The following is a 23,732-nucleotide window of genomic DNA, read 5'->3' as shown; positions in this document are numbered from 1 at the left end:
TTGAGACCCCATGGACTATAGCCTGCCAGGATCCTCTGTCCATGGGATTTCCTAGGCAAGAATATCGGAATGGGTTGCATTTCCATCTCCAGGAGATCTTCCCAAACCAGAGACTGAACCTGCATGTCCTGCATTGGCAGGTAGGTTCTTTACCACTGAGCCATCAGGGCAGCCCACATTGTCTACTAGATACCTTCAAATAAATAGAACTTCAAAGATATGATTTCAGCCATCATCCAGGAAAATGTTCTTGAAATAGGACCTTTCTCAGCTGCCTTCAAAACTATAACATAAAGAGAAAGTGTGGTGTTGAAGGCAGCCAGATCTGAGTTTGAAATTTATCTCCATGCTATGTAGTTGTAAAACCTGGTTTGATTTGGGACAAATGAAGCCTTTAAAATTGTTAGTTTACCCTATGCATTTTCATTTTATATAGAATTTCCCCTTTAAAATACATAATATATTTTAGCAATATAAAAATCAGTTACTAAAAATTTTTACAGCTTGCAAAATAATTATTTTAAATAGTTTTTTAATGCAAAGAAGAACTAATGAATAACTGAGATGGAGATAAAAGTTTCCTTTCTTATTTTGAATCTGAAATTATTATAAATCAGAATTATGACATGTATATAAGCCATTCATTTATTAGTCAATCGACATTACTTATGAACCTACTTTGGTACTGGGGATTTTAAAACAACATGATTGCTCTCTTTTATAAGATCATCTACTTTAGGCCAAAGTAGATGTAACCATAACACCAGTGGTAAATGTTATATTGAAACACAGAGGGGGAGAAAAGAAACAACTCTGCCTTGGAAGGTTCGGGAAAGCTCAACGATAATTCTGACATTATTTCAATAACAGCTGACAGAGAAGTTGCTTTTGAGATAGCTATATAATTAAGAATGTAAGCAAAATAAATAGAATCATTTTAGTGATGTGAGTTCAATAGTAATACAGAAGATCATAAGGCAACATATGAACATAGAGCATAAATACAAATAATTAATAGGAGTAAAACAAAATTATATTATCTTAATGTGCATATTCAAAAGCAGAGACATTACTTTGCTGACTAAGGTTCGTCTAGTCAAGGCTATGGTTTTTCCTGTGGTCATGTATGGATGTGAGAGTGTTGGACTATGAAGAAGGCTGAGCACCGAAGAATTGATGCTTTTGAACTGTGGTGTTGGAGAAGACTCTTGAGAGTCCCTTGGACTGCACGGAGATCCAACCAGTCCATTCTGAAGGAGATCAGCCCTGGGATTTCTTTGGAAGGACTGATGCTAAAGCTGAAACTCCAGTACTTTGGCCACCTCATGTGAACAGTTGACTCACTGGGAAAAGACTGATGCTGGGAGGGATTGGGGGCAGGAGGAGAAGGGGACGACAGAGGAAGAGATGGCTGGATGGCATCACTGACTTGATGGATGTGAGTCTGAGTGAAATCTGGGAGTTGGTGATGGACAGGGAGGCCTGGCGTGCTGCAATTCATGGGGTCACAAAGAGTCAGACATGATGGAGTGACTGAACTGAATTGAATGATCACAGGACTGGAAAAGGTCAGTTTTCATTTCAATCCCAAAGAAAGGCAATGCCAAAGAACGCTCAAACTACCGCACAATTGCACTCATCTCACATGCTAGTAAAGTAATGCTCAAAATTCTCCAAGCCAGGCAGGCGTCAGCAATACGTGAATCGTGAACTTCCAGATGTTCAAGCTGGTTTTAGAAAAAGCAGAGGAACCAGAGATCAAATTGCCAACATCCGCTGGATCATGGAAAAAGCAAGAGAGTTCCAGAAAAACATCTATTTCTGCTTTATTGACTATGCCAAAGCCTTTGACTGTGTGGATCACAATAAACTGTAGAAAATTCTGAAAGAGATGGGAATACCAGACCACCTGACCTGCCTCTTGAGAAATCTGTATCAAGTCAGGAAGCAACAGTTAGAACTGGACATGAAACAACAGACTGGTTCCAAATAGGAAAAGGAGTACATCAGGGTATATATTGTCACCCTGCTTATTTAACTTATATGCAGAGTACACCACGAGAAACACTGGGCTGGAGGAAGCACAAGCTGGAATCAAGATTGTCAGGAGAAATATTAATGACCTCAGATATGCAGATGACATCACCCTTATGGCAAAAAGTGAAGAAGGACTAAAGAGCCTCTTGATGAAAGTGAAAGAGGAGAGTGAAAAAGTTGGCTTAAAGCTCAACATTCAGAAAACGAAGATCATGGCATCCAGTCCCATCGCTTCATGGCAAATAGATGGAGAAACAGTGGAAACAGTGGCTGACTTTAATTTTGGGGGGCTCCAAAATCACTGCAGATGGTGATTGCAGCCATGAAATTAAAAGATGCTTACTCCTTGGAAGGAAAGTTATGACCAAGATAGCATATTCAAAAGCAGAGACATTACTTTGTCAACAAAGGTCCGTCTAGTCAAGGCTATGGTTTTTTCAGTGGTCATGTATGGATGTGAGAGTTGGACTATAAAGAAAGTTCAGTGCTGAAGAGTTGACGCTTTTGAGCTGTAGTGTTGGAGCAGACTCTTGAGAGCCCCTTGGACTGCAGGGAGATCCAACCAGTTCATCCTAAAGGAGATCAGTCCTGGGTGTTCATTGGCAGGACTGATGTTGAAGCTGAAGCTCCAATATTTTGGCCACCTCATGGAAGAGTTGACTCTTTTGAAAAGACCCTGATGCTGGGAAAGATTGAAGGCAGGAGGAGAAGGGGACAACCAAGGATGAGATGGTTGGATAGCATCACCGACTCAATGGACATGAGTTTGGGTAAACTCCGGGAGTTGGTAACGGACAGGGAGGCCTGGTGTGCTGCAGTTCATGGGGTCGCAAAGAGTAGGACATGACTGAGCGACTGAACTGACTGAACTGCATGATCACAGTTCATTTCAAATGGATATTAGAACTGAAATTCGCCTGCAATGCCTGAGACCTGGGTTCAATCCCTGGATTGGGCAGATCCCCTGGAGGAGGGCATGGCAACCCACTCCAGTATTCTTGCCTGGAGAATCCCCAGGGACAGAGGAGCCTGGTGGGCTACAGTCCATGAGGTCGCAAACAGTCAGACACAACTGAGCCACTAAGCACAGCACATGTATGGCAAAACCAATACAATATTGTAAAGTAATCAACCTCCAATTAAAATAAATTTTAAAAAAGTAAATGGAAAACTAAATCCAAATAAATTTAAGGAAAACAAAATAAAATTCAACTCATTAGCGAGACAAACTAATAAACATCTTGAAAACATAACTTTTCTCAAAACTAAGAAAGATTATATCATTTTGGCAAATCTTTCAGTATAATAATAGCTAATTAAGACATGCAGTTCACTTATTTTAGGTCCAATGGATAGTCACAGATTAATATTTAAAGATAAATTCTTCCCCTTTCTCCACACCTTCCTTTCATTTTCTCGTCCTTTATTTTACTGTCTGTTGTGATACTGTGTGGATAACATAACTCACTTTTTGACTGAAATACTTCCAACTGTCAAGGCTTACAGTAGATAGAAACAGTAATTGACAAGACTATTGGTTACACAGGAAACTTGCCACTTTATACTACAATTCTTAAAATCATGCTCAACACATCAAAATGAAACATTTTATATACACTTAAAAATAAACTATTGCAATTCCTCTTTGTTTTTTGTGACTATAATAAAAACACATACTACTGAGAACACTTTCTGTGTCTTTCAAAATATTTATCTAATTTATTCTGCATAGAATCTTAAGGTCATAGATAATTTCTTGTGTTGGACTACGCATGCTGTGCTCAATCACTTCAGTCCTGGCCGACTGTTTGTGACCCCATGGACTATAGCTTGCCAGGCTCCTCTGTCCACTGGATTTCCCAGTCAAGAATACTGGAGTGGGTTGCCATTTCCTTCTCCAGGGGATCTTCCCAATCCAGGGTTTGAACCCCTATCTCCTGTGTCTCCCACACTGCAGGAGGAATCTTTACTGCTGAGCCACCAGGGAATATTGGACTCTACCTTAACTTAAACTCAAAAGTTAACAAATACTCATGTTCTTAAAAGTGATCTTGACCAAATTAGCTACATTAGACAATGATTGAGTATCTTAACCACTGACTTAGTGAAGAGTTCATTTTAAGGAAATGTTTGAAAGTATAGTTTCTCTCCCTATGTTCCTACTTTTAATACAAAGTGTGTTTGATTATGGGCTTCGTTGGTGGCTCAGAGGTTAAATCATCTGCCTGCAATGCAGGAGACCCAGGTTCGATCCCTGTGTTTGATTGTTGGATATAAAGGCTGGGGAAAGAGGTATGGAGGAAGAGTAAAGGAGAAAAGAGAAGGGAAGAAAGGAGATGAACTTAACCAAAGCCTGAGATTTTACAATTTGGCCACCAGATTCTTAGTTGAAAGACATTTGAAGTTTTCCAATCCAAAAGAGGGAATTAAATAGGGAGAGCAGGGCTTATCTACATATAGTTATTCTTCTGGTCTTGCAGAAGAGCTAGGATGAATCATGAGCTAACAAATTCCACTTCTTCACTGTGCATCAGTTATAACAGCATCTAACTTAGAACTGGTCTTAATCTAAAGTATCTATGAAAGTGAAGTGAAAGTCTACTGCTAAGTCGCATCTGACTCTGTAATCTCATGGACTGCAGTCCGCCAGAATCCTCTATCCATGGGATTTCCCAGGCAAGAATACTGGAATGGGTTGCCACTTCCTACGCTAGGGGATTTTCTCTACCCAGGGATCAGACTCATGTCTCCTGCTTGGCAGGCAGATTCTCTGTCACTGAGCTACCAGGAAAGCCCATAAAGTATTTATGAAGTATCCTAAAAACAGAAGAATAGTCAAAATAAGAGGAATAAATCTTCAAATCTACAAGGTATTACAGACCCAGTTATTTCATCAGATCTAGTTAAAGCAATGGTATTAATTTCCTTGGATTTCTAGATTTGGGGTTTCATTATATTATTAATAAAATTAGTGATATCAAAAGGAATCACCCCAAACTCAGTCTTGTCTAATCAATGAAGAAATGGATAGAACTGATTGCAATTAACTTACCAGCAACATTAACTGTATACAAAACCAATAGAAATAAGTACATAGTAGTTGGCTGTAAATTATTTTCCATAAAAGATTTATATATAATGCAATTTAAAGTCTGGTGTGCTGGGGACAAGGATAAGTGGAGAAACATTTTACACTGAGGAAATGGGAATTAACTTTTGTGAAACATTTTGTCCTAATTATTTTCTGACTTGAATTTTCTCTTAAAACTGTATTGGATACCATTTCTAAGTAAAAAACAGACACACATATATGTACATGTTCTATATAATTATCTATAATATATATCTATCCATGCATATAAAATTACTGGAAGAACATAAACCAAAATTTTAACAGTGGTTATCTTTGGGATGGTATAATATGAACAAATTTATTCTTCTGCTTTTATCCTTGTATTACCAGGTTTTGGTACTGAATATATTTTAAGATTGTGATTAGAGAATAGTCCCAATAAACATTAGTCAAATGTTATTTTTTTTAAAAAACAGTATTGAAAATTTTATATGAGTCTGAATTTGTATGTTTGTATACATGCATATTGGGCTTCTCAATATGTATGTATATAGCTCAGTTGGTAAATCATCTGCCTGCAATGCAGGAGACCAGGGTTCGATTCCTGGGTCCAGAAGATCCCCTGGAGAAGGAAAAGGCAATCTGTTCCAGTATTCTTGCCTGGAGAATCCCATGGACAGAGGAGCCTGACAGGCTACAGTCCACGGGATCACAGGAGTTGGACGTGACTTAGTGACTAAACCACCAAACATACATATACATATAAATACACAATATACATATGTAAATAATTTATTTTTTAATATCTAATGAGAACTATCTCTATTCCATAACCCAATACATTAAAAACTTACCAATGTACTGGATGGAAGTAAATAGGTCCTGAGTTTATAAAATAAAATGTAAAAGAAATAAGAGAGAGACAAAGAAAATCAGGTGCTTCAATTTTAAAAACAGGACTAAAATAATTTATTTAAATGTCTGAATGCTAGATTGGCTATCTGATTAAGCAGATGATTATTTAAAGCACATTAAAATAAAAGTTAAATCTTATGTGAGCAAGATTAACCAGAGCAGCAGGGTTTGCATACAGTACAAAAATGAAGTCCAACCACAGGTGAAGTAAGAGTGAAACTGATGAGCATAACCTTTGGGCCCCTCGTTTATGGTAGGCCCTCTCCAAGACAAAGGGAGGGACCCTAGCAATGTGCTCGCATGGTTGTGTGTTTTGGTGAAATTTGATAAAAATAAAACAATCAGTTAATTCCACTGATTCTCTATATTCTGCCTTATCCTTTATCATGCCTGGGTTGGGTGGCACAAGAGTGGCTATAGACATGTTCGGGATCAAGCTAGAAAGAAGGCAGTCATATATTTAAGTTTAGTTGGATATAGTTGCATATATTGGAGAAGGAAATGGCAATCCACTCCAGTATTATTGTCTGGAGAAGTCCAAGAACAGAGGTGCCCTGGCAGGCTACATTCCATGAGGTTGCAAAGAGTTGGACACGACTGACTGATTAACACTTTCACTTTCATATGTTTAACTTTAGTTGGATATATTTACATATATATTTGTGGATTATTTTTTTTCTGGTACTTCCAAGTATACTTAAAATTTGTTAGTGATCCCAATATAGGAATAACTTTCAGGAATGTTCCTGCAACTCACTGTGCAGATTCACCAGGCATCACAAATAAAGACGCAGATCTAGAGACTGCAAGGCAACACAAACTTCCTAAGGTGTGTGGCCCTGAAAGTATGTGGGTAGTGGACAAGAAACAGGGTTTGAAAAGGGGTATAAACTGCCAGAAACTGGACCATGGAAAATCATTGTAAAATTCACATGTGTGATAAACGGAGAATTTGATTCTCATCATTTACCTTATAAATGGAAGTTCTCCCGTTTCAAAACTGAGCTCAATAATGCAGCATGAACAAATAGAAATACATCGTTTAACTTGTTTTGTAGTAATAAGAAATTTAGGTCAACATTCCTAGAGATAAGAGTGGATAAAATTTTCCTTCTCACTCTAGAAAATACAACAAAATTACAGTCAAAAGAAGCAATGAAAGAGTATGAGGCCAAAATACAGAGAACACATACTATAGAGCAGTCAGGCAGTTAGTAAAACTACTGTTCTGTTTTGAGATTTTGAATTCTGGTATTGTACACATTAACACCTGAAATGTATATGAAATGATTTTTGCTCACTAAAAAAGTATTCCTCTTCTTGTATTTGTAACTGTACACTATCTTTTTTTGCATCTGTAACTATTACTTTTAACTTACATAGACTATTGGCCCTGAAGAAGTCTTCATACAAACCCAAGGATTTCCTGAAATGAAACACTCTTTGCACTCCCTGGTACTTTCCCTGCAGTTACAAACACCATTCACCTTCAAAGACACAACAAACCCATGTATCACAGAAAACACAGGAGAATCAAGACCCATCATCTAAAGACTCATGTTGCTCCAGAGATGTGGCTGTCATCAACAAGTAAACACCTCATGAAATTGTATGAAGTGAAATGAAAGTGTCCGTCACTTAGTTGTGTCCCACTATTTGTGACCCCATGGACCACAGCCTGCCAGGCTTCTCTGTCCGTGGAATTCTCCAGGCAAGAATACTGGAGCAGGTTGCCATTTCCTTCTCCAGGGGATCTTCCCAAACCAGGGATCGAATTCAGGTCTCCTGCATTGCAGGGAGGTTCTTTACCATTTGACCCATACTATCTTCTTAAACGTGGATCCCCAAATTGTATAAGCTTCAAGCCCCACAACACATAAATTCGCCCCAGTTCACATGTACAGGAGAGATTTATAGGATATTTGCTAAAGAGTAATAAAAAATCTTTTAAAAAAACAGTATATTGAAAAGAAAAAATTATAAATAATTAAAGCAGCTAGGTACTTTTCTACTTAAGAAGTCTTTAATTTAGTTTTATTTTTGCTTCTATCCATATTTTTGCCTCTGTTTCTTAGATGTGGGTGGTTTGATAATGGCAAGGACACAAGAGTGGAAAAGGGACTCATTTTGGGGACACAACAAGATATTTTCTTTCACCACTTCATCTGTCTCTTCAAAGAGTTCTGATAATGGATAATTTTATCCCTTTCACATATTACAGGATAATAAAAACTATAATGTTAAAGAGGAAGGAAATAAAATGTAAAAGTTAATAGCTAATTCATTCTTCATGGTAGTTCAGTCCTTGGCCTTTTCTGAACAGAGACTGCCAACAGTAACAAATTATATTATGGTTTTGTGATGTAGACAGTTCACTTGGGACCAGGAACAAATGACCAAACTTCAAGACCTGCCTCTTAAACTGAAAATCCAAAGATCATAGGTCAAATCTTTATTCACTACATAATCTTCCTGAAAGAATGTATCTGCCAAGTGTCCAGGGAAAAATGAATACCAAACAATGGCATTTCAGTCACCAGCAAGATAACTGCTACTTTATAGAATATCGTGAGGATAAACAGAATAAACGTGCTTTGTGCTACTCACAGGAAGGCACCAAAGAAATGTACACGACGTTCTGGCTTGCTTTGCCCTTTCATGTGCAGGACCTGATGCTTTCTAAGGCCCACCTGACTTCACATTCCAGGATGTCTGGCTCTAGGTGAGTGATCACACCATCGTGATTATCTGGGTCATGAAGATCTTTTTTGTATATTTCTTCTGTGTATTCTTGCCACCTCTTCTTAATATCTTCTGCTTCTGTTAGGTCCATACCATTTCTGTATGGTAACAAAAGCTAGTGGAGGTGAAGGAATTCCAGTGGAGCTATTTCAAATCCTGAAAGATGATGCTGTGAAAGTGGTACACTCAATATGCAGCAAATTTGGGAAACTTACCAGGGCCACAGGACTGGAAAAGGTCAGTTTTCATTCCGATCCCAAAGAAAGGCAATGCCAAAGGAATGCTCAAACTACCACACAATTGCACTCATCTCACATGCTAGTAAAGTGATGCTCAAAATTTTCCAAGCCAGGCTTCAGCAATATGTGAACTGTGAACTTGCAGATGTTCAAGCTGGTTTTAGAAAAGGCAGAGGAACCAGAGATCAAATTGCCAACATCCGCTGGATCATGGAAAAAGCAAGAGAGTGCCAGAAAAACATCTATTTCTGCTTTATTGACTATGCCAAAGCCTGTGACTCTGTGGATCACAATAAACTGTAGAAAATTCTGAAAGAGATGGGAATACCAGACCACCTGACCTGCCTCTTGAGAAACATGTATCAGTTCAGGAAGCAACAGTTAGAACTGGACATGGAACAACAGACTGGTTCCAAATAGGAAAAGGAGTACGTCAAGACTGTATATTGTCACCCTGCTTATTTAACTTCTATGCAGAGTACATCATGAGAAACGCTGGGCTGGAGGAAGCACAAGCTGGAATCAAGATTGTCGGGAGAAATACCAATAACTTCAGATATGCAGATGACACCACCTTTATGGCAGAAAGTGAAGAGAAACTAAAGAGCCTCTTGATAAAAGTGAAAGAGGAGAGTGAAAAAGTTGGCTTAAAGCTCAACATTCAGAAAACGAAGATCATGGCATCTGGTCCCATCACTTCAGGAGAAATAGATGGGGAAACAGTGTCAGACTTTAATTTTTGGGCTCCAAAATCACTGCAGATGGTGACTGCAGCCATGAAATTAAAAGACACTTACTCCTTGGAAGGAAAGTTATGACCAACCTAGATAGCATATTCAAAAGCAGAGACATTACTTTGCCAACAAAGGTCCGTCTAGTCAAGGCTATGGTTTTTCCAGTGGTCATGTATGGATGTGAGAGTTGGACTGTGAAGAAAGTTGAGTGCCGAGATGCTTTTGAACTGTGGTGTTGGAGAAGACTCTTGAGAGTCCTTTGGACTGCAAGGAGATCCAACCAGTGCATTCTGAAGATCAGTCCTGGGTGTTCTTTGGAAGGAATGATGCTAAAGCTGAAACTCCAGTACTTTGGCCACCTCATGCAAAGAGTTGACTCATTTGAAAAGACACTGATGCTGGGAGGCATTGGGGGCAGGAGGAGAAGGGGACCACAGAGGATGAGATGGCTGGATGGCATCACCGACTCGATGGACATGAGTTTGAGTGAACTCCGGAAGCTGGTGATGGACAGGGAGGCCTGGCGTGCTGCAATTGATGGGGTTGCAAAGAGTTGGACATGACTGAGCGACTGAACTGAACTGAACTGATGCAGGACCTAGTTTTTCTCTATCTTTGTACATGAGCTCACTTAGAATCAGTTTCTTATAATACTAAGCCATTTCAGAGAGAGGGTAAAAAGAGAGTGCAATGAATTGTGGGTAACTCAAGGAGCAGTACATAATTATAATGCTGGTGTTTTCAAGAAGGATAACTGGATGGTCATAAACCTAGAGAGAGAGGGAGAGACAGAGATAGAGATCAACCTAGAAACTGGGAACGAACAAAAGTAATGTTTTGAAGTGAAAGAATTGGTTTTATAAGGATCAAGAGGTCTAAAATGAGCCCAAGAGAATTTCTTACAGGGGTATGTTTTAATTGAGTTTCCCAACCACTGCATGTTGTACACCTTTGTCTAAGGACAATGCCTTATGAGGTGACTCCCCAAAGGCACTTTCCAAACACATCATGTATGTGAAGACGCATCACACACACACACATATACAGAGGCAGGTGCACACTGAAACACAGCAATTCATCTGTTATTTCCTCACCTCAAATTAAAAGCAAGCAATCACATAAAAAATGATGGGGGGAAGGGAGTTGCTCAGTTATGTCTGACTTTGCGACCCCATGGCCTATACAGTCCATGGAATTCTCAAGGCCAGAATACTGGAGTGGGTAACCATTCACTTCTTCAGAGGATCTTCCCAACCCAGGGAATGAACCCAGGTCTCCCACCCTGCAGGCAGATTTTTTACCATCTGAGAAACCAGGGAAGCAGTCACATATTAAATATTTAACATATGTAAGGCATAGATCTTCCCACTTATGATACTGGAAACATAGAGTTGAAAGCAATAAATGATTTGGAGGCGTTACTATATTTCTTAATTTATGCATTCTTTCATCTTCTAAGATTTGTCTTATAAAGATGTTGTACATGTCAACAGACTACCACTTAATTTCTGGCATATCAAATTTGATTTTTAAAATGAAGATATTTTCCTTCTGTATACAAATAAGATTTCATGCAATTTTAAAGGCAAAGTAGCTGAAACCATTTGTTTCTCTAAAAAATGTAGTAATTAAAAGTAAAGTTTTGTCAGTATTAATTAGAGTATGGTGCCTTCTTAAAGGATCATAAATAACTGAAAGTCATTCTCAGTATCGATAAGATAATTTTAACTGCCCATTAAAGGAAAAACATTAAAAATCTATTATATATGATGACATGAAATATATTTCCACAAAACATGTATTTAATTAAGTGTATAATTTAATTAAGCATATATTTTTTCATTTTAGTTATAATTTGAATATGTATAAACTATTAAATTCCATAACTAAAATAAAGTGTGGAAAAAGTGAGTGTCAGTGACTCAGTCATGTCTGATTCTTTGTGATGCCATGGAGTGTAGCCCCCCAGGGTCCTTTGTCCATTGAATTTTCCCAGCAAGAATACTGGAGTGGGTAGCCATTCTCTTCTCCAGGGCATCTTCCCAACCCAGGGACTGAACCTAGGTCTCCTGCATTGCAGGCAGATTCTTTACCATCTGAGCCACCAGGGAAGCCCAAAATAAAATATGCCTAATTTTAATATACTAAATATATTTTGTATTTATTTATCCTTTTATTGGCATATTAAATTTTTTAAAAGGGTAATATTTTCAGGAAACTATTTCAGGAAAGTAATATAATCAGGAAACTATTAATGTCTATAATTTTATATAATAACCTATATTTCTAAATATTAATTTTTCTCAATAGACCTTGAGTTTTACATTTGTATCTATAACTTTGCTGACCTTTAGGAAGATCCTTAAAAATCTGGCAACACTTCAAAGGCCGTATCTTATAATAACTCCAACAATAGTCCTTTGCATATATCTACCAGTAGGTGGAGCAGACAACATAATTTATTATCCAAGAACAAGGACAAGGGAATGAAAATCTGTTTATTTGGAATAAAACAAATTTGCAAAGGAGATTTTCTTCAAAGGAAATATGTCCTATATGTGTTAGATTCAGTTTGACTGGTTACTGAATCAAAATAAATAACTTTATTAAATAATCAATCTTTGCAGAAAGATGAATTAAATTTACAAATGTAAGCAGTGTTTGCATTTTACTTACTCAAATCAACTAAAATTAGCTTTCTTTTCATAAAACTTTTATAGAGACAGAGATTTTTTTGATGTGTTCATTTAATAAGGGCACTAAATCCAATCCTGTGTTACAGGTGATGAGGTGCATAACAAACAGTATTTTCTGAGAAATATAATTGACTAATCCTATTATGTCTGTAGCAACAAATTAACCTTATTACTACTAGTAAATGGTGATTGATTATTTATGCAAATAAGTTACCATGTTCAGTTTTCTCATTGAAATAAACATATACAAAAGGTGCTTTAGTATGACTTGAACTTTTTAATTAATAAAACCCTGAGGGGTCTATTAATTCACTCATTGTAATATTAGTTATTTACCTGAGTAATTCCTATTAGTGTTAATACATTTGCTTGCATAAAGATATGATAATTATTACCATTAAAAATCAGTAGTAGATTTTGGAATTATTTTAAGATGTATATTAGATTTGTAGTAGAAATATGCTTAAAACTGACTTTAAAACTATGCTGCCAGTATGAATACATCAGTATATTAGCATAATTATCTTAAAATTAATACATTAAGTAACACATGACTTCATTTATTATCTATACATGAATTCACAAATACAATGTTAGTTTAAAAAATTCTTCACATTTTCTGAAGCATGGTCTGAATGTTTTATTTCAACTCATCTAAATTAAGCTATAGAATTATGAAATTAATATGAAAATTAGTATTCTAGAAATTACATTAATGTCATTCCTAAATTCTTGAAATCACTAATAAAATATTGTCTTTCTCCTGGCTAAAAATAAGATCAGAAGACGTCAACAAAACTTCTCTTATCCTCCTATACGTCTTATAAAAGTTATTTAGGTTTGAATATTTTTTCAGTAAATTTTCAAATATCTGAACAAATTGAGAGTTAAAATTCACACAAGCCTTTAAAAATAATTTATATTTTGCTTTTATTTTGTACTGAAATGTGTATTTAATATAATTTGAAAACAAAACTCTGAAAACAGGCAATGCAATTAATCTATAAACATTTGACTTAGGAATATTTTTATTTCTGCAGCTTCACTTCTTCCCAATAGCCAAGTAATCTTGAAAAAACATCATTAACAATACTTGAAAGTGAAATATTATGCCTTTCATTCTCTGAGTCTTGCTTAGGTTTGGAAAAGTATGTAAACATTTTTATTAAAATAAAATAGTAAATGGAATCAACAAAATCATAAACATAAGATGTTAATTTCAGTGAGACTACCTACATAAGCTGAATCAGAAAGTTGGCAATTTCCTTCTACCCCTTCCAAAGAGACTGAAATTGGAGGGAATTCTTGTAGTTAAGGGGTATATACTATACATTTATATGACCTGATCCTAGTCCTAGCATCGTATCAGAATGATTGTAGGTACAGAAAAATACATTATTTGGAGTAACTGATGAATTTTAAAGTTAAGATTTATATTCACTATATTTAGTAAATAGTGTTGCATATTTTTGTGAAGGTGAAGCTGATTTATAATTGTACCTGTAATATCAGTTTTACAATTCAACTTTTTAATTCATGATGAAAAGCACCTATTTAAAGCTAAGGAAAGCAAATTTGGTGGATATAAGGAATAAAACACTTAAAATTTCCAGTACCATCCTGTTGAAAGTGAAAGTCGCTCAGTCATGTTCAACGCTTTGCAACCCCATGGACTATACAGTCCATGGAATTCTCCAGGCCAGAATACTGGAGTAGGTAGCCTTCTCCAGTTGGTACAACTAATCCCCTGACCAGAGTAAACAGATGAGACTAGGATGATGCCACTATTCTGTCAGGGAAGAAAGAAAAGGAAAGAAGAGAGAGAGAAAAGAGAAGGAAAGAAAGGAAGCTGGAAGCTTGCCTTAGGATTAAAAGTGCGTCTAACAAAAGTGTGTCTACAGTTTCAGAGGACTGTCCTTTTATTTTCAGTTCAGTTCAGTTCAGTTCAGTCGCTCAGTTGTGTCCGACTCCCCACAACCCCATGAATCACCGCACGCCAGGCCTCCCTGTCCATCACCAACTCCTGGAGTTCACCCAAACTCATGTGCATCGAGTCAGTGATGCCATCCAGCCATCTCATCCTCTGTGGTCCCCTTCTCCTCCTGCCCCCAATGCCTCCCAGCATCAGGGTCTTTTCCAATGAGTCAACTCTTCGCATGAGGTGGCCAAAGTACTGGAGTTTCAGCCTCAGCATCAGTCCTTCCAATAAACACCCAGGACTGGTCTCCTTTAGGATGGACTGGTTGGATCTCCTTGCAGTCCAAAGGACTCTCAAGAGTCTTCTCCAACACCACAGTTCAAAAGCATCAATTCTTCGGCGCTCAGCTTTCTTCACAGTCCAACTCTCACATCCATACATGACCACTGGAAAACCATAACCTTGACTAGACGGACCTTTGTTGGCAAAGTAATGTCTCTGCTTTTGAATATGCTATTTAGGTTGGTCATAACTTTCCTTCCAAGGAGTAAGCATCTTTTAATTTCATGGCTGCAGTCACTATCTGCAGTGATTTTGGAGCCTAAAAAAATGAAGTCAGCCACTCTTTCCCATTTCCCCATCTATTTCCCATGAAGTAACTTGTGATCAAATATTAAAGATCAGTATGACAAAATATATTAACTTGCAAGATTCAAATGAAAATTCCTGACATGTTTACATTATTCCTCTCTTAGGGAGGTGATTTAAAAACATCATTTCCTTGTATTGCCCTCAGGTCAGTGAAGCCAGGTATGAAATGTAGAGGTAGGTGGCATCATTATGAAGATTTCTAACTAATTTTCTTCAATAATTAAAGGAAAGCAAAGAAAGGAAATGAGAAAATGAGAGTTTCCAACAGCTAAGACAAACAGAAGAAAGTCAAAGTGTAGAGTCTTAGTTTATCCTTGACAGCTTAAATTCTAATACGATTGTTATCATTTACTGAATGTTCTCTAAGGGCCTGGAAACATTTTAAACATATTAAATTTAACCCTCACAATGTTCTTTCAAGGTGCAGAGTGAAACAGAGGCTCAGACAATTCTAGGTAACCTCCCAGTGATTCTTCTTTGAGGCTATGGTACAGTAGAAAGAGTGTGGGCATTTACATCAGACAAAGCTGAGCGGGCAGCCAAGCTCTCAGGGTAAGAATCATTTCATTGGATGCCAAGAAGTTCTAGGGACAAGTGATCACTAAACTGAAGTTTATATACACAGATATTACTAGCAGTCAGCATGGGATAAACAAAGAGAAAAATGAGATACAGCATTGTTGGCTTGTATTGTTAACATAAACACAACAGTAATTTCTTTGAAAATTCATACAGGTCCATGAGTCAAGTTACCTGGTCAAGTTTGTGAAATGATTTGTTAAACCAGGCACTTAATTTAAAACTGAAAAGAAATAAATACTTTTAAAAGTAACATGTATAAAATATCTACCATATTCTCTGACACATGGTAGGCACACCATGGATATATGCTATTGTATTATTTTTATTAGTAAAACAGCTAAGCCTTTATGGTCTTTCCAATTTATTACATTATATACCCAATGACTAAACAACTCTGGATAAAACGGAATTAACAGATGCTTCAATTAAATCCCACTTCATCATTTTTAAAATTGCTTTCTCTATCACACTACTAATCATAAGTATAAACCACACAGAACTCAGATTAAGAAAGTTTGTAAGTATAAACGGAGTTCAAAATTTTCAAAAGAAAAAAACTGTCACCAAGAATGAGCACTAGGTTTAAAGAATTACAGGATATATTTATAGCTGCCCTTCAGTCAGTTCAGTTCCGTCACTCAATCGTGTCCGACTCTTTGCAACCCCATGAATTGCAGCACACCAGGCCTCCCTGTCCATCACCAAATCCCAGAGTTCGCTCAGACTCACATCCATCGAGTCAGTGATGCCATCCAGCCATCTTATCCTCTGTTGTCCCCTTCTCCTCCTGCCCCCAACCCCTCCCAGCATCAGAGTCTTTTCCAATGAGTCAACTCTTCGCAGGAGGTGGCCAAAGTACTGGAGTTTCAGCTTTAGCATCATTCCTTCCAAAGAACACCCAGGACTGATCTCCTTCAGAATGGGCTGGTTGGATCTCCTTGTAGTCCAAGGGACTCTCAAGAGTCTTCTCCAACAGCACAGTTCAAAAGCATCAATTCTTTGGCGCTCAGCTTTCTTCACAGTCCAACTCTTGCATCCATATATGACCACTGGAAAAACTATAGCCTTGATTAAACGGACCTTTTTTGGCAAAGTAATATCTCTGCTTTTGAATATGCTATCTAGGTTGGTCATAACTTTTCTTCCAAGGAGTAAGCATCTTTTAATTTCATGGATGCAGTCACCATCTGCAGTGATTTTGGAGCCCCAAAAGATAAAGTCTGACACTGTTTCCACAGTTTCCCCATCTATTTGCCATGAAGTGATGGGACCAGATGCCATGATCTTCGTTTTCTGAATGTTGAGCTTGAAGCCAACTTTTCATTCTCCACTTTCACTTTCATCAAGAGGCTTCTTAGTTCCTCTTCTCTTTCTGCCATAAGGGTGGTATCATCTGCATATCTGAGGTTATTGATATTTCTCCCAGCAATCTTGATTCCAGCTTGTGCTTCCTCCAGCCCAGCATTTCTCATGATGTACTCTGCATATAAGTTAAATAAGCAGGGTGACAATATACAGCCTTGACATACTCCTTTTCCTATTTGGAGCCAGTCTGTTGTTCCATGTCCAGTTCTAACTGTTGCTTCCTGACCTGCATACAGGTTTCTGAAGAGGCAGGTCAGGTGGTCTGGTATTCCCACCTCTTGAAGAATTTTCCACAGTTTATTGTGATCCACAGAGTCAAAGGCTTTGGCATAGTCAATAAAACAGAAATAGGTATTTTTCTGGAACTCTCTTGCTTTTTCCATGATCCAGCCAATGTTGGCAATTTGATCTCCGGTTCCTCTGCCTCTTCTAAAACCAGCTTGAACATCTGGAAGTTCATGGTTCATGTATTGCTGAAGCCTGGCTTGGAGAATTTTGAGCATTACTTTACTAGCATGTGAGATGAGTGCAATTGTGTGGTAGTTTGAGCATTCTTTGGCATTGCCTTTCTTTGGGATTGGAATGAAAACTAAACTTTTCCAGTCCTATGGCCACTGAGTTTTCCAAATTTGCTGGCATATTGAGTACAGCACTTTCACAGCATCATCTTTCAGGATTTGAAATAGTTCCACTGGAATTCCATCAGCTCCACTAGCTTTGTTTGTAGTGATACTTTCTAAGGCCCACTTGACTTCACATTCCAGGATGTCTGTCTCTAGGTGAATGATCACACCATCGTGACTATCTTGGTTGTGAAGATCTTTTTCGTACCGTTCTTCTGTGTATTCTTGCCACCTCTTCGTAATATCTTCTGCTTCTGTTAGGTCCAGACCATTTCTGTCCTTTATTGAGCCCATCTTTGCATGAAATGTTCCCTTGGTATCTCTAATTTTCCCGAAGAGATCTCTAGTCTTTCCCATTCTGTTCTTTTCCTCTATTTCTTTGCATTGATCACTGAAGAAGGCTTTCTTATCTCTTCTTGCTATTCTTTGGAACTCTGCATTCAGATGCTTACATCCTTCCTTTTCTCCTTTGCTTTTCGCTTCTCTTCTTTTCACAGCTATTTGTAAGGCCTCCCCAGACAGCCAGTTTGCTTTTTTGCATTTCTTTTCCATGGGGATGGTCTTGATCCCTGTCTCCTGTACAAAGTCATGAACCTCATTCCATAGTTCATCAGGCACTCTATCTCTCAGATCTAGTCCCTTAAATCTATTTCTCACCTCCACTGTATAATCATAAGGGATTTGATTTAGGTCATACCTGAATGGTCTAGTGGTTTTCCCTACTTTCTTCAATTTAAGTCTGAATTTGGCAATAAGGAGCTCATGACTGAGCCACAGTCAGCTCCCAGTAAGTTTTTGCTGACTGTATAGTCCTACTCCATCTTTGGCTGCAAAGAATATATTCAATCTGATTTCGGTAGCTGACCTTAGTCTCAACAAAATTGAAATTACCATTAGTAATTAACATTTGAAAAAAAAGTTTTGCTAAAAAGATTTGGAATTCTGTATCTTTAAAATGCAGCCCACTAATCACACAACTAAAATGTTTACATTGCTATGGATTTTATAATAAAAATTGAAAATACTTTTACTTTTTAGTTTTCAAATTATCTTTAAATTAGTACCTGGGTATTTAGAGTGGAAAGACCTCAGTTTGAACACCAGAGCTATTACTACTAATTTTGTGTCTATGGCCAGTCACAAAATTATCTGAATTTCAGTTTCCTTGCCTGTTAAACGAAGACAATTCAGCTATTCAAATTAAAGTAAATATTAATATAGTAATCATTACTGAAAGTATTGTTATTTAGACTACCAAATAGAAGCCAGAAGTACAAGAGACCTGTGTTCCAAATGTACACAGCCAGCTCAGTATTTACTATGGTTTTGAACTTAGATACCTCTAAGGAAGACACTCATTCTTAAATTCACTCTCTCCCACTGGGATAGGACTGGCTTTCCCTGTCTGAAGAGATTTGCATATGCAACTCAGCAAGAACCCTAAAATTGGGCTTGAAGTCTAGGAGAAAGAATAAAACCCAAGAAATTGCTAGTTTCCAGCCTCAAGCTCCCATTGGGCTTTCCCTACGGCTCAGCAGTAAAGAATCCGCCTGCAGTGCAGGAGATGCTGGAGACTTGGATTTGATCCCTATCAGGAAGATGCCCAGGAGAAGAAAATTTCAACCCACTCCACTATTCTTGCCTGAAAAATCCCATGGATAGAGGAACCCGGTAGGTTACAGTCCATGGGGTTGCAAAACTGTCAGATATGACTGAATGAGCACAGCTTTAAGCTTAAGTAACGAAACACTTTTCAATCCCTAAATTCATGCTTTTTTAAACAGCAACCATCTTATTCTTTGTGAGCAAAATATTCTACATGCAGTGTATATTTTCTTAGTAACCATGAGATCTGAGGCACTGAAACCTACCCACATATCAGAAAAGAAACATCTTAATATTCCAAATTCCACATATACATCTCTATACGAATATACAACTGCTCATGCAGTTTGGTTAAAAGCTATACCTGAAAACTTGCATCAGAATTTAGAAAGGATGGTTTTAATCTCAACATTGGCTCAGTTCACAGAGACAACATGAAAGCGACCTCAACTTAATAACTTCTTAGCTCTTGATCAATTCACAACACAACCGTGAGCCACTCAGTCTGCCTTTGGAAACGGATGTTATGCCCTTGGTGGTGGACTTGGACCTTTGTACCAGCCTGGCCCAGCTGCCTCCATGAAGCTGCTGTCACAGGGCAGCCGGGGTGCCTGCGTGCACCTATAGAGCAGCACAGAATTGAACTTGAAGTAGTGTCTTTGCGGTATCTTTTCAACGAGTCATGTCCCATTCAGCCTGCTAGTTTATCTCTGTCAGGCTGGGGGCCCCAGTGGCTTCCGCGAGCTGTCAGGGACAGGTAGACCAACCTGCTTTGTGCTGAGGAGGTAATGCATCTTTCGAGCCTGGTAATCTCTTTCTTTCTCCTCCCTTTCGAGGTCTGCCTTCTTCTCTTCCCTTTCTTTCATCTCTGCAAACTCTTCAAGGGCCTCCCTGCAGCGAAAGTTTGCAGTTATTTGTGATACGAAAGATACGCTAACCTTTTAATTCTTTCACTGATGAGAATCAAGTCAGTTTTTGAGGGGCAACCTTCCTCCACATTCATCAAAATCAGTGGAGTAATCGATCTTACCAGCACATTCTAAATGAATCTTTGCAATCCTTAAAAAGCATTTAAATGATCTTTCAGTGGTGAAATTTTGAAAATCAAATATCTACATATTAAAATCAGTTCAGTAGCTAACGGACTATATTAAATGCAAAGTAAGTTAATTAGTGTGCTATCATTTTCCTTGGCTGAAGATTAACCATTTTAGACTTAAGAAAACATCTAAACCACTGATTTCCTTTAAATTTGGTATTTACAAAGGTCTAGTTGTTTATTTTACATATTTATGGGCTAATTTTAAAAATATGATAGAGTTTTAAACATATACTTAATTTAGTCTAAATTTACTTCAGTTAAACAGTTCAAATATTATCAACAATAATACATGTACTATCTTGTCTTTGAAAGGCTGACTTTTTATTCAGTTATACCAATAATTAGAATAGAAGTCAAACTGTGTACATAAAAGTTCACAGCATTCTAAGTGTAACAAATCCCATTAAAATAATGAAACTTTTCATCATTTATATACATGTATATAAGAAATTTAAACACATAATTAGCTCTGAAAATATACTATGTGAAAAATACCTACTAAATAGAATAATAATATCAAACTATGGGAGAATAATCCTTTATATTTCAAAGAACAAGTTTAACACTCACATTAAAATAATGTTTTGAAACTGTACTTTATTTTTTTTTAATATGTAACATACTGTCTAGTTCTGTAAGTAAAATTTTAAGTCAATCTTCTAGGCACATGCCTCAAAGATAGCAGGGAAAGTAGAGAAGAGAATTCCAAAAATTAAAAAAAAAAAAAAAAGAGTCCTGTTCCTACTGCAATGACTAGAAATATTTTTGTTGCAATTTTCTGTTAAAGGCTACTAATACAATACTTCATACAAGGTTACTTATGAAACACACTGACGTTTAAAAATCACCATGCCCTGCTATTGCAGCAGAGCTATTTTTTCCAACATAAGATTAAATTGCAAAATAAATGAATTACTTGGAGTGGCATGGCCCTCATTTTGCCACCCTTCTCTTGAAAATTGCTTATTAATATGAAAAAAGGAGTCAGAAAATAGCCTGTTTTACTTTATGCATAGTATTTTGGGGGCTTCTGTACCCACAGAGCGAGGCTGGCTGCACATTTAGATTGTGCTGGCAAGCTGGTACAATGACCTTTCTGACCTGCATCTCAAGGCTATTATTAATCGCTAAGTAACCTGGTAAAGCCAAACAAATTTGTTTCCATTGAAAGGATCTCTATCTGTGTCTGAGAATTTGTTCTGTACCAAACAAACCTCATTAACTGTGTCCATTTTTGACAAAGAACCAGGAGTTAGAGGGATTGGTGACCTTTCTTTGTCCTTAGGTACACATTTCAAGGCAGTTACATATGAATAACTGAGAATTTTTACCAGGAAAAATAACAATCAGGTGTTACATTAAAAAATGAGCACATCATTAATTTTCATCTTTACTTTTGATATTATGTTAAAAATAAATATCTCTTCTATAATTTCTCTTATAAGTCTTCAAGAGAGTTTAAAATAGCCAATGAACTGCCGCTATTAGGATAATAACTCAAATATGCATGATCCGATTTTATGTTACCCCGAAGATAAGCACAGCAATATTCTGAATGATCATAAAAATTTTAAAAAATCTATAAAAAGTTTGTGTTCTGTAAGTAATTTAATGAATATGAAGAGATCTAACATAAAAAAAAAAGCCCAATAAAATTGAACACATACACAAACAGGTAAGGTACAAAGAAGTAAATAGGACTTGGATACAAAATCAGCAGTGGAAATTATTTAAAGAAGTAAGAACAGTTCATCTTCAGGTTATGGAAACACAAAATTAAAACAATCTGTGTATACTCGAGAAGCTTGATAAGGAGAGTTAAAACTGAGAGGAACATTAGAGAATGTTAGTTTGCAGTATATAAACACAGAGTAAATCCAGAAGGAACTGGAAAACCCTACAAAAAAACCCAAGAAATTTGAAAAATCCTAGAAAAAGTAATTGAGGGTAATCTCAAATCACAAAATTAATTTAATAAATCCATACAGTTACTGAAAAAAAATCAATCTTATGCTGATTTATTGCTCTACTTGAACAAGTACAGTCGTACTGAAAACCTCCATTATATTCATGTTAAATATTCTTTGTTAAATAACTAAGTAGGAAGAGCGGATTAAATTATTTATCCTTGATACACAGGTTTTTTGTTGTAGCAATAGAGATGAAGATATGGCTCAGTGTAAAGGATGCAATAGAAAATCATGATCCCATTAAAGATCAAAAGCTGGAAACCACTGTAGCTAGGGTTCCTACAAAGATACAAAATTCACCTATTTTTCCAATCCAGCAGTTTTTAAAATGCTTGTTAAACAAATACAAATTTTTCCAAATAGCTTCAGACTGTTATGAATATGTTTTTACGTTTCAGGTATATAGTCTGATTTCTATTTGAAAAAAAATCCTGTGATATATAAGGGATAGGTATAACTAATCGCCCTGTTGTTCAAATACGGAAATACGTAAAGAGGTGAAATGAGCCAATCTGAATAATAAATCAGTTAATGGCAGAAATGGAACTAGAACGCCTAGATTTAAATGGCAACCCACTCCAGTATTCTTGCCTGGAGAATCCCAGGGATGAGGGAGCCTGGTGGGCTGCCGTCTATGGGGTTGCACAGAGTCGGACACAACTGAAGCAACTTAGCAGCAGCAGCAGATTTGCAGACCCTCTAACCTTATATTTGATTGTAGTCGTCCTAATTCAAGAAATACTATACAGGAGATATTTTTATTGAATGAACCACATATATTTTCTTTCATCTTATGATCTTGTTTACTACTGTATAGTTAATGAAACTTGGATAAGTCCCAAGACTTTCTCCACCAGTTTTTATATGTACAAACATTTTGAGATATTTGTAAAAATAAAGGCAAAAATTACTGAAACTATCTAAAGCTTTACATATTTGAATACATTTTTCTAATGATATCTATAATGATAATAAAATATTTACATAGTCTAACATGATAATAATAATAAAAATAGTAACAGCCACTTGGAGGCAATATAGCAGAGCAGTTAACCAACACAGACTCTGAAATGACACCTGGTTATAAGATTTCTCCTGGGCTACTTACTAGCTGTTTAATCTTTGAGCCTTAATATCCTCATCTGTAAAATGCAAATATATTATCAGTCTCAGGATCTTCTCCATCAAGCTACTGTGATGATGAAATTGATTAATCTCTGTTAAAGTGCTCAAAGTAACGACTAGCATACAGTAAGGTGTTACATTAGAGAATGTTTCCCGTAATCGGGGTACGAGGCTACTTGCTTTATCTACTCCACTGAATAGGAATCTTTTATGCTTTTTAAAATCTCCTCAGTGAGCTCCTCCTTTCTCTCTCCACACTAGTGTGCACCTTATGGATAAAATTCCATGAGGGAGAGCACAGAGTCTGGCTTCCTACAAAGCAGGAAGCATGGGACAAACCTTGAACAGTGGGAAG

General features: G+C 37.0%; 1 protein-coding gene across 5 annotated transcripts in view; it reads right to left on the bottom strand.

The window, feature by feature from the left end:
- The window catches only part of SPATA17 (spermatogenesis associated 17), a 248,621-nt gene that overhangs the window by 121,227 nt on the left and 103,662 nt on the right, over positions 1-23,732 (bottom strand). For all 5 annotated transcript variants that reach the window (XM_012187039.4, XM_012187041.5, XM_060396033.1 and 2 more), the window contains exon 6: positions 19,948-20,071. In XM_012187039.4, coding sequence (XP_012042429.1) covers positions 19,948-20,071 — 124 coding nt within the window. The remainder of the gene's footprint in view (positions 1-19,947; positions 20,072-23,732) is intronic.

Source organism: Ovis aries, chromosome 12, assembly GCF_016772045.2.
Source record: "Ovis aries strain OAR_USU_Benz2616 breed Rambouillet chromosome 12, ARS-UI_Ramb_v3.0, whole genome shotgun sequence".
Lineage (NCBI taxonomy): Eukaryota > Metazoa > Chordata > Mammalia > Artiodactyla > Bovidae > Ovis > Ovis aries.
This window is presented reverse-complemented; position numbering and strand designations above follow the sequence as displayed.